General features: G+C 37.6%; 1 protein-coding gene across 2 annotated transcripts; it reads left to right on the top strand.

The window, feature by feature from the left end:
* Positions 1–4510: 4510 nt before the first annotated feature.
* On the top strand, positions 4511–10490 carry LOC143890300 (mannan endo-1,4-beta-mannosidase 2-like). Of its 2 annotated transcripts, XM_077394936.1 has the most exons (5): positions 4515–5533; positions 6897–7094; positions 8748–8870; positions 9173–9384; positions 9850–10490. In XM_077394936.1, the coding sequence occupies exons 1-5, from the start codon at positions 5180–5182 to the stop codon at positions 10244–10246; spliced, it is 1284 nt and encodes a 427-aa protein (XP_077251051.1). In that variant the 5' UTR covers positions 4515–5179; the 3' UTR covers positions 10247–10490. The 2 variants fall into 2 exon arrangements, with proteins under 2 accessions (XP_077251052.1, XP_077251051.1); XM_077394937.1 differs by lacking the exon at positions 6897–7094 and having other exon boundaries at positions 4511–5533.
* Positions 10491–12482: the final 1992 nt, after the last annotated feature.

The raw sequence follows: 12482 nt of genomic DNA, 5'->3' as shown, positions 1-12482 counted from the left end.
TGAATCTTTTTTTAACACCACAGAATTCAGGATACATTGCTGACATGACTCAATTTATAAATCTAATTCTCAAGTTTAAAATCAAGGCAGCTAAGAGTTATGTAGTTTCTGTTGAACCTGAGAATTCTGACCTACAATCTCAGATTATTGGCAATTAATTCCTGAGAAGCAGCTATTCAGTTGAAGATCAGAGATTTGATGGCACTCTTCATTAACCACTTTTATAATTGGTTACTGAGAGCATCTTTAGAATGGTCACGACCTCTAAAAGCAAATTAGAATAGTATAAAGATTTGTCACTATTTGAAACTAAGGTTGTGTAGATATCAATTCCAACGGGCACAGAACTTTCATGTAGGCGTGTGTGAAAGTTTGTTGTGTTGCTGGTTATGTTCTTGTTTCGACATTGGTGTTGTCTTTTGGCTATAGAAGATTTACTTTGAATGGTTACTGTTTTGTTTTCCGGAACTAATATTGGCAGTCATGATTTTGGCATTTCCCACCATGTCAGCTTGTAGAGGAATGCTAAAGTGAAGGGCGCCCTTGCAAAAACAAGCGAAAAGGGCACCTCATTTGATCCATGTCAGCCAACCACATATATCACTCATTCTGCATTCAATGGGGTTATAACTTATAACTTCTGTTGGATGAAGTGGATTCAATGGGACGCCCTTGCTGTTGGGATTTTGCAAGGGCGCCCTTCAGTTTAGCATTACTCATCAAGCCGACATGGTGTAAAATGCCAAATTTATGGGTGTCAATATCAGTTCCCTGAGACAACAATAACCATTTAAAGTAAAACAAATTTCAGTGGTGCCGTTATCAAACACCAGAATCTTTACGCTTTTTAAATTAGCTTTTCATGACTCTTACATTATTAAGGGATTTGCTAGGGACCATCGCAGAAGGGCTGTTGCATGAGATCTCAGCCACCTCATCAATGAGGACAAAATCTTTTGAAAAGAGAGCCTATGTGGCTGCTCTCTCATGCAACAGCCGGTCCATGAAATGCGTTTTGCAATGGTCCCTAGCAAATCTCCAATATTAAATAGGCTATAAGCATCCAATCACAAAAGTGAAACAAAGTGAGCAGTCCATTATCAAAATATGGAAGTACAAATTAGTCTTTAATATGCGCTCTAATAATTAATATTGCCAGTGGCTACATTTTATATAAGGTATTAGTCAGTTAATTATCTGTAAGTCAATCATCACCCTTTTAACTACAGCCAAGTGACACCTCTTCTGTCCAACTCTTTATCTTTGTTATGCCCATATTTCTAATACACCAGGATTCATACCTATTTGTCTGGAAAGAGAAAAACTTGGCGACCTCCTATTTTCAGGAATATTGCTGTTGCCCTGCTTGTATTTGGTGCTGCCGCCACTGCCACGCCACTGATTGCTAGGTCGATTTGTGACCATTTTTCTATATACCTACATAGAGTATGCACTTTGAACACCATTATCGTTCACCTGTACATATTTGAATGACTTTTCCTAAGAATTGTACTCTTATATCGTATATCACTTGAATTTTGGAAATAAGTGAACATGCATTAACATGATACCCCATGTCAATTTATCTTATATCTACTGAATTGAAAGCAATTCAAAGAAGAAAATCTTTTACAAGATGGGAAATGGCAAAAAACTTTTACTCATAAAATTATTTTGCGACAGTGTAATACGATTAAAACCACCCGAGTGAATAAAAATTCTGTGGTGATAAAAATCCTTGGCTGAACAATTCCTGCTATTGTTAGCATCATAGTGAAAAGGGAGTGTGGATATCATTTCCAGATGGTATCGACTTTCATCTCACGTGAAGGCCGAGTTGTTTTTAAAATAGAAAAGGAGATTAGATGTAAATCTACAGAAACAATTGAAAATTAATGAGAAAAGGTGAAGAAAGAGAATTTATTTAAGTTGAGAATGTCCTAGTAGAGACAAGACAATAGACTTTGCCACTCCAAATAAAGGCTACTGGTTATCTCAACACAGGCATATATGTCCTATTCTACTCTAACATTGCATATGCATGCTTCTTTTCATGATATTATTTGGGAGACTATATCTGCAATCCCATATTTTATTAATGACACTCCTCTGTTTTATACATTTTTTGGTTAGTTGTTGATAGCTTATTGATGGTTGTAAGGGAGTTTCGATGTCGTCTTCCAGGCATTATTGCTGTCTTCTAATTATATTCTGATTCTTCCTTAAACATGAGAAAAAAAATTAAAAAAATTCTAATAAAAATTTCATTCCAAACGGGGAGGAATCAGAATACAACCTCTTGGGGCGGCAAACATTTAACAGATTCCGGCATTTCCCCCCTCTAATTCCAACAAGAGGTCAATTCCGCCGCATTGATTTTGTTCTTTTTTGAACTGAACAGCAGAATCAGTTGGAATTTGAAGCAAATCTTGATTCCAGCAATCCAAAGGGACACAATTGTACTCTCAGGAATTTTTTCATGCTAATCTAAGCAGTTTATCTGATGAGAACTTGATGGGTCATATCATAGGAAAATGCATTAAAATAAAATCATTTTATTTGATTGCAAATGAATGGTAGATAATCATATTAAGAATGAATAGAGTCCCTCTCGGTTTGGTACTACCATGTGAGCGGAAAATCCCTAGCCTCTCCCAAGTGCTAAGGTTCTAGGGATTTGTTTATACTACACCATGTCCGTACCCCTAGTGATGATGCGACGGAGGGGACATTTTGCCTATTTTTTGAGCTGTTGTCCACCCTGTTATAGGGACCATCCAATTGTCTCGATTTTTTGAGCTATGGTCCACCCTAAGCAGGACAAAATCAGTACTACAAAATAGATCATATACATGTGGACATATCATCATCTCAAGGAGACTTGCCTATCATATGGCACCTCCTTTCTTTTCTCATTTCCTGAAAACAGCTTAATTTTCAAGAAACGACAATAGGAAAAGTTAGAATTGTAGTTATTTATTTATTTATTTGGGGGGGGGGGGGGGGGGGGGGGGGTGTTGATCATGAAAAAAGAGTGGAAATATCATTTCCCTTCCCTAAATAGATTTAATAACAATTGAGTCACACAAGCATTCCATGTGACATGACCCATCATCATTTCCTTAATCAAATTTGAACTTCAAAACAGGGATAGAGGGGAGGTGAATGGTCTCTCTCTCTCTCTCTCTCGGCTGGGGAATCAAATCATAAATAATATGATTCGGAGGTTTGCGTGAGGACATAACTATTTCATGATTAAGCTTTTCCACATATCTTCATCTGTCTCCATTCATGTTCCTTTTAATAGGTTTAAAGCCTAAACTTGTCTTATTTATCATACAATCATCCATTTCAAATTATTAAACTGCCATTACCATCTATAAAAAGTAACACAATAAAACAAAGAGGACTCATCATATGTACAAATCATACACTTCAGAGATGGGTCATAACATATCTGTACAACTTATAGACCTAATCTTTTTTTCATTAACTACCTTATAAATGTAAAAATAAATAAAAATGTGACTCTTTGGGCATCCCTAATATACCTTGTAAGTAATTTTCTTTTTATTTTGGTTTTGAGATGGGATGGCATATCCCCCCCTCTTGTACTTCTTTTATTCATTGATAAAATTTCAAGTGCGCCCGGCTTCCTATATAAATTCCGCACAAAAATATGTAAATTTTCTTTAGCTATTCATTATCTCATACGTATAAATTTGTCTATAAGTATTATATACTGCGTAAATTTCTTTACGGCTATTAAATACTTTTCATTTTTAAGCTCTGGACCAACATTTATCTCATAAAAAATTATCCATCAAAACACCCATTTCTTGTATCTTCTCATGAACAATGTTTGCACATAGCGCGTGCCATTATCTTGTAGGCTATAAATGAACAAGGTGGTCTACATGGGAGCTTTCGTCTATAATCATTCTTCTAAATTGATGAACGTAGTACTTGTTATATCTTTAAACTATGCTTATCGTATCTAATCTAATATAATCTAATTAATATTAAGTACAGATTATACTACATAAAAATTTCTTATGGTACAAGAGCATAATCAAATAGCAGGGCAGAAACAGGCCAAGGGAGCAAAGGGTGTTTCTAACATTTTTCAAATAGTTGACTTGCCTAAAACAATAGAAAAATCCTGGACATTTCTTAGCTGATGATGAATAACTTAAAATTTCCTATTTCTATTGGCCACTGATATTGGCACTACCATGTTTAATAATTGCACAAACTCAGCTTGTATTTTCCTCTTTAATGCGCTTCTAAAAGTTTTTTGGGAACTGTAATAATCCTTTGATTACTGTTTAAATAATTAAAGACAAGATGAGTTAGTGCAAATACCAAAACATGGTAATGCCAGTATCAGTGCCGTCTCTATTAAGTACTCTTCAATAAACAAGAATCTCCTTCCCCTTGAATCCACCCACATGACTCATGAGGTTGAATGACTTTGACGTCACATTTTTTATTATTATTCTTTATATCATTTAGAATGAAGAAAAGCCTGGCACAAGGTAGCCCACCATACCAAGCGATACCAACATTCCATCTTCCTCAACTCTCAATCTTCCCATGTTTTCACCCTCTCTACACCTGCCTCCTCACTCAACAAATCCCACAACCTCATTTTTATAAAACCTCAAAATCACAACTTTTGTACAAAATAACACCCCCCCTCTCTCTCTCTCTACACATTTTTAGAAGGCCACCTGTTTCCTTTTAGCGTGTTGAAGGGTCAAACTCTCTACCCTTTTGAGCATTGACTACATTACACTGGTGTGTTTGCATTTCAGGTATTTTGGGTTTATCTCGCCAACTTCTTTGTTTGAAGATCCTTTGGACAGAAAGTCCTAAGATTTAGGTACTAAAAGGCAGATATCTCATCTGGGTGTCAGAGATTTTAGGTTTAAGACGACTGTTTCCATTCGGGTTCCCTAGATTTAAGTGCCAAACTAACTTGTAAGGCCACTTCTTTTCCAATTGGGTCACCCCAAGATCTAGGGTACCAAGAGCTGTTCTGGGTGTCCATGAATTAGGGCTTTACAGAACAAAGATTTTGATCTTTTTCATGGTTTAGGGCTACAGATGTACTTTTTTAGGTCACATAGGTTTTGAAGGGGCTAGCTATTCTTTTCGGCCTTTTGGTTCTTTGACAATGATGGCAGGCAATGGGCTTTTGTACCCAGTTCTTGGTTTTGCATCTTGTGTTGCCTTCATTTACATGTCTTTTGGGAATTTGAGATTCCATTTTGAAGAACCTAAGATGGGTTTTGTGGAGAGGAATGGGACACAATTTTTTTTGGATGGGAGAGCATTCTATGTGAATGGTTGGAACTCTTATTGGTTGATGGATCAAGCTGTGGAGGAATTCAGTAGGCCTAGGGTTAGGGCAATGCTTCAGGCTGGTGCAAAGATGGGTCTTACTGTTTGTAGGACTTGGGCTTTCAATGATGGAGCCTACCATGCTCTTCAGATCTCGCCTGGTCGGTTCGACGAACGTGTCTTCAAGGTATAAAATGTTAATTTCTTTTCATTTCCTTTGAATTACCAGTGCTGTATTTCATTATATCTGGATTAAATTGAATGACATTAGGATTTTTTTCCCTAAAGCCTAACGGGAGAAGCAGGATTTCTACTTGCCAGGAACTTATCTTGAACACTTGCATTGGTTGATTAATTTACACTTTACAGTTATATAGAATATCTTCATTAATGTTCTGGTTTCTTTTATGTGGGAAATCAAATTGGGTTGTTCTGGTTATGATGGAAAATACTCTGAAATTATTAAAGAAAAGAAAATTTGAAGAAGTTAATGGATTTTGAAGTTAGGTAATAGGATCAGATAGAAATTAGTTATTCTGATAAATTTGTAGTAGCACAGATGGAATGCGTGTTCATTCTCTTTTTCGTTATTACACTTTTCAGTTTTGGGTTTCTTCTTTTTCCTTGTGAACTTTACTTGTCTATAACCTTATTTATTATTTTTTTCAGAAAATGATTCTGTTAATAAATGTTTGCATCTTTCTTTCTTTTTTTTAAAAAAATGAAAGAAAACTTAAGATCAAGATAAGTATTCTTATTGGTCATTTGTAAAATTTCTTTTCTAATCCTTGCTATGTTAATGCATTTATATATTTTGGTGTTGGTTTGTAGATAGTATCAATCCTGACCACCAAAAAGGGAAACAAAATGCAAATATCATATTATGACCCTATTGTATATCTGCAATTTGCGTTATATAGGCTTAATTTCATATAATTGTCTCGGATATTCTTACTTCATTGTGACCTGGTGGTCACGGGTTCGAGTCACAGAAACAGCCTCTCTGCAAAGCAGGGGTAAGGCTGGGTACATCTAGCCCTCCCCAGACCCCGCAATGGCGGGAGCCTCGTGCACTGGGCCGCCCTTTTTATATTCTTACTTCAAACTTGCGCTAATTGAGGTCCCAAACATTAGTAGGACTTAGTATTCATCAAAGGCATGTTTGGCAACCATGAAAAAAAATTCAAGGAATTCCTATTTATCTAGTATGTACTCAACGTGAGAGAGGAGCAGAGAGGGCTGGTGAGAGAGAGATTTGAGAGGACGATGAGTGAGGATAGGAAAAAATTCCCTCTTTAGAATAGATTTTACTTTTTCCCAGCTTTTCATCCCAATCTCATGCTCTCCTCACTCACTGCTATCGCCCTTTGTGCCCCTTTCTCACACTAGATCAGCAGGGATTCCATGATTTTTTTTTCATGGCTGCCAAAGATGCCCTAAATGAATGTCTGCCTTCCAACCTAATCAACCATATATAATTTGCATTGTTTTTTCCTTTCACTTATTTTGCCCTTCTGTTTTGCATTTTGATAAAATCGGAGAGAATGCAGGCACTGGATCGAGTCATTGCAGAAGCGCAGCGTCATGGTATCAAGCTGCTTCTTGGCTTAGTCAATAACTTGCAAGCATTTGGTGGGAAGACTCAGTATGTTAAATGGGCATGGGAAGAGGGCATAGGTTTGAGCTCTTCTAATGATTCATTCTTCTTCGATCCATCCATTCGCAATTATTTCAAGACTTACTTGAAGGTCGTTTCTATATCCTGATCCGAATTTATATTTGTTAGTATGAAGTGCTGTAATGTTCTGAGTTGGGATCAATTTTGTGATTAAAAAATAGAAGTATTAAGATTGTGTAGTGCTTCTTTAGATGTTAAACTCTGATCTGATTTGTGTGGAAAGATTAGCGCACTGATACTAGTACTCTGGGTTGATGTCACCGAGGACTTTGTGGGATGGAAACTGTGGTTTGTCGACCTGTAATTCTGAATTGCTAAACATGCCTGAACCTTTAGATCAGTAAAAAAGCACACACAAGCCATTCAAAGCAAAGAAGGAAAATCTTATTTTTTTTATGGGCTAAAGAAGGTAAATCTTTGATGTGATTATAATAACTCGTACAGCCTAGTCCATGGTCCATAGTTTAAAAGATACTGAGCGATCAAAGATTAAATACAAATAATTTTGTTTCAACAATTTTCTTTATGGAGAGCAAAACACCCTATGAAATTTCACGTGATGATCAAAGCAACAAGATAGGAAAAGGATCAAGAAATTTGCTCTGTCCAAGTTAGAATAAGTGGTTCAATGTTTTGTAAATTTTGAAGTTTAATTCTACTGTCGTTTACTCTCTTAGGAAGTTTAATTCCTTTTTTTTATGAAAATACCAATTTTATTAAAAGAGAAGGATTACAAGTGTAAAGATCACCCCATGTGAAGAGAGGTGCTAGATGCTCCTGATTTGGCAAGACGATCGGCTAGATTGTTGGCGCTTCTAGGAATGAGAGATTAGGAAAAAAATACCATACAGACATATATCTTTAATCTCGCCTATGAGATTGGCCAGTCTCCACGGGCCATTGCAAATCCCTTTGGCCCACAAAATAGTATTAGAGGAATTGCTTTCCACTTCTAAGCTGCCCTCCATCTGGGTAATGAAAATGGTCAAACCTTGGTGAACTGCCCGAACCTCGGCTTCTGTGGAATCGGTGATGCTGATTGAGCCCACAAAAGAATAGATGATGTCCCCCGATGGATTCCTAAAAATGCCTCCAATACCTGCCTTGCGTGGGTTGCCAAGAGAGCAACTATTGACATTTAGTTTAATGATGTTTCTAGGAGGGGGTCATCTCACTACCACTTTAGATTTGGGGTGCCACCTCTCAAAATTGTGTTCCAAGCGATAGTGATTTTAATTCTAGATAATTAAACTTAGGAAGTTCAATTCTAACTTTTAATTTATTTAAAGAATGGCCCAGTGCGCGAGGCTCCTGCCATTGTGGGGTTTGGGGAAGGCTAGATGTACCTTAGCCTTACCCCTGCTTTGCAGAGAGGCTGTTTCCGTGACTCGAACCCATGACCACCAGGTAACAATGGAGCAACCTTACCGTTGTGCCAAGGCTTGCCCTATTCTAACTTTTAATTTATTTGCTATGTAAATTTTGAAGAAATTAAAATATCTCAGCAGCTTATGATTTGCTAGAAAACCCTTACTGATTAGGAGTGCTTAATTCAGGAGCCTGTATTAGTTGTGAGTTTGTAATTGTTTCGTTCTTTCGGAAACTCTTTGAAATCATTGTTTGGTTGTGAATGTTTAATTGATTCAAAAATTTTTAACTCTTCATAGCTACAAAATAAAGTAGCACAGTGCTTTTATTTACTTGAATGATGTTCTTTTTGCAGACCGTATTGACAAGGAAAAACACTATTACTGGGGTTGAATATAGAAATGACCCTACCATTTTCGCATGGGAGTTGATTAATGAACCCCGCTGTATTTCCGATGCTTCTGGCGACACTCTCCAAGTAAATCCTCTTGCAATCCAGTTAATGCAGCCTATAAATGCGTGAACATTCATTGTAATTCTAAGTCCATAATAATTCGGCCCATTAGTGAGACAATGACAGGGTCATAAAAATCCTTAAAAGGCAATGAGAAATCAGTCTTTTCCATAAAAAAAAGTTTGGCTTATATTCTGAACTGTAGTGGTAGTTTTAAAGATTTGGATGGAACCCCCAACACTTTTATGCTTGCGCAAGCAATTTTCTATTTTTTATTAATTGTCTTCTGTGTTTGAGTAATCCTGCTTACATTTGAAGAATTGCAGGATTGGATAGAAGAAATGGCGGGATTTGTGAAATCAATTGACAGAAACCATCTATTAACGTTAGGGCTTGAAGGATTTTATGGCCCGAAAAGTCCAGAAAAGTTGAGTGTGAACCCAGGAGAATGGGCAAGCGTCCTTGGATCCGACTTCATCCGAAACTCAAAGACCTCAACCATTGATTTTACCTCTGTTCATATCTATCCGGATCATTGGTAAGACTTGAATTACGCCCAAACTCAACCCTCTTGTTAGCATTTTTTTAAACATAATTATGTTGAAATAGTGAGACATGTGCAGAGGAAATGGTAGATAAGGAACACCTAATCAGTATAGCTACTGACCAATTACTCCAAAAGCTTAAGCTGTTAGAGTAGGTGTTATTTAATCATTTATACTTCAACAATCCCCTCCCATGTGGTTCCACTTTTTAGGTTGGCTGTACACATGGCACATGTGGCCCCTCTTTTGTGGATTAGCCGTGGATTTTAATATCAAGGAGTTGTTGGGTTTTGAACCCAGGACATGTTGTAAGGCAATGGCTCTGATACCATGTGAAACGACCTATTACTCTGAAAGCTTAAGCTGTTAGAGTTGGTGTCATGTAATCATTTATACTTCAACAGATTCTTATTGCCAATCTAAAATTAAATTAAGAACACAATCACATTCTTTTGCAGGTTTTTGGACCAGGAACTTGATGAAAAACTAAAATATGTATCCAAGTGGGTGATTTCTCACATTGATGACGGCAACACGGTACTGAAAAAACCTGTCATGTTCACAGAATTTGGGTTCTCGAACACGAACAAGAACTTTGAACCATCTCAACGTGATGCATTTTATAAAACCATTTATGACATTATCTACGAGTCAGCAAGGAAAAATGGATCCGGGGCGGGTGCCCTTGTTTGGCAGTTCTTGGTCGGAGGCATGGAAGAGTATAATGACGATTTTGGGATTGTCCCATGGGAGAGGTCAGCGACTTTTAAACTAATAACTGAACAGTCTTGTCAGTTAGCAGCCATCAGGAACGGACTAGTGAAGTCGAAGGGGAACTCAGAAGAGTTGTGTTAAAAGAGTTCATTAGATTGTTGTATTTTGTTTAAATTCAATATTTCTATGTTCAATATTTCTTTAAAAGAGATCATTTGCTTCATCTGCTTACTTCAATATCAATACTCATTTGTTACTGAGATATGAATATGGTATAGAAATGATGAGAGATGATGTACAACAGGGCAGTTTTGAGGCTGGGTTGTGTATCTTTAGAGATATGTAAGAACAAAGCATGAATGTAGTACATACAGGTTGTTTTTCAGGCGTCAAACTTACTCTATTATTTCTTTGGGCATGTTTGGCTACCATGAAAAATTATTCCATGAAATATTTGGGGGTTCAATTGTGAGAGAGGAGCTGAGATGAGGTGGAGCGGCTTCAGAGGGCATGAGTGGGGAGAGCATGAGAAATTCCTAATGCAAGGGGGGGGGGGGGGGGGGGGGGGGGGGGGCGGGGGTGTGACAATATCATCGCCCTCATGAAAAACATTGGGCGGGGGGTTGTTTGGTGTGTGTGAAAATATCATCGCCCTCATGAAAAACATGAAAAAGAAAACCCAAATTTGAAGTAGAATTTTTTTTGGGTGAAGATACCCCCCCATCCTCCCCTCCGCGCGCGCGCCGCTCATTAGGCATGTGCTCCCCTGTAACGTGATTTGACGTCAAAAAGCGTTAAAGTGGCTGGTCTCTCATGCAAACAAAGGGCCTCATTTATCATCACCCTATTTGTTCGGTGGAAAAGTCTATTGGAAGGCCCAACCGCGGTGTGACAATATCATCGCCCTCATGAAAAACATTGGGCGGGGGGTTGTTTGGTGTGTGTGAAAATATCATCGCCCTCATGAAAAACATGAAAAAGAAAACCCAAATTTGAAGTAGAATTTTTTTTGGGTGAAGATACCCCCCCCTCCTCCCCTCCCCGCGCGCGCCGCGCATTAGGCATGTGCTCCCCTGTAACGTGATTTGACGTCAAAAAGCGTTAAAGTGGCTGGTCTCTCATGCAAACAAAGGGCCTCATTTATCATCACCCTATTTGTTCGGTGGAAAAGTCTATTGGAAGGCCCAACTGCCTACAGTTCGAATATCTACACTCCCTTGGTCTGGTAACAAGCACCCATCTTTATTTTAAACTCTTTCATTAGCTTGGACAGTTCATTAGGAGTTGTAACTACAAATTGAAAAAGATCTAAATGGGGTACATTATACATACCAAAACAAAATGGTGTAAATATCAGGTCCTATCTATTATCTGAGGTAACTAAGGCCATGTTTAGCAACCGTGAAATTTTTTTTCCATGGAATATTAGTTTATCCAGTAGTTAGAGAGGGATAGGGAGGATGGGAGAAAGAGAAACTTGACAGGGTATGAGAGGCGGGTGAGAAGTGGCAAAAAAAAAAAAAAAAAAAAAAAAAAAAAAATACTGAAAAAATAAGTTGTATTTTGAGTGAAGATTTTTTTTTCCCTTGCTTTTTAGTCTTTTCTCACCCTTCCTCGATCTATAGAGAGACTGAATACTAGAGGGTTGATCCTAACCCTCTATAGATTGGTGGGTTAGGATCAATCTATGGAAATGATTGTTGGGGCACAACCTATTTAGGATGTGGCCCATCTAATGGACGGTTTGGATCGTCCTATTGTGCAGGCTATACTGTACCTTTTAAGAAAGTGAGGAGTGCGATCATCAAAATACGGTAGTGGTGATATCATTTTTTGAGTTCCAACGTATAGAAATAACCCTTTAAACCATGGAGAGGAAGCCAATGAGCGAACAACCGGATCTACTCTAAAGGGATCAATGACAAGCAAATAGATGATTAGAACAAAATTGGGTAACCATTCACATTCAATAATCAGAAATCTTTGATTAAAATTGTTAAGTCCACCCTATTTCCACTAGACCAACCATCATCCCAGACCATTTTTGGTGACATCGTTGGAAATGGGGTCTGCCCGGGTCAGTTCCAACATGTAAATTTTATTTTCTAGACACCATGGCTGTGCTTCTGCTCTTTTTTCATTGCCAAGAATGAAAAAAAAAAAATAGAATCCAACCACAAACAAACAGATAGAAATTGCAATGCTCAAAAAATTAAACAAAAAGCAAAAGAAAGATAATTGTACGGCCAAAACTTAGGTGCGAAATTATAGAAGACATCTCCTTTTAAGATCAAACAATCCCATCAAATTGAGTATGATTGTAAGTGTGATAGCATATTAATATATCAAGAATATCAATGAACCCAATTATTGCAAA

This window comes from Tasmannia lanceolata, unplaced genomic scaffold (assembly GCF_043159265.1).
Source record: "Tasmannia lanceolata isolate RefF3 unplaced genomic scaffold, GAP_Taslan_0.1 ptg000013l, whole genome shotgun sequence".
In the NCBI taxonomy this organism is placed as follows: Eukaryota; Viridiplantae; Streptophyta; class Magnoliopsida; order Canellales; family Winteraceae; genus Tasmannia; species Tasmannia lanceolata.
The sequence above is the reverse complement of the archived record's forward strand: the minus strand, read 5'-3'. Positions and strand labels throughout refer to the sequence as shown.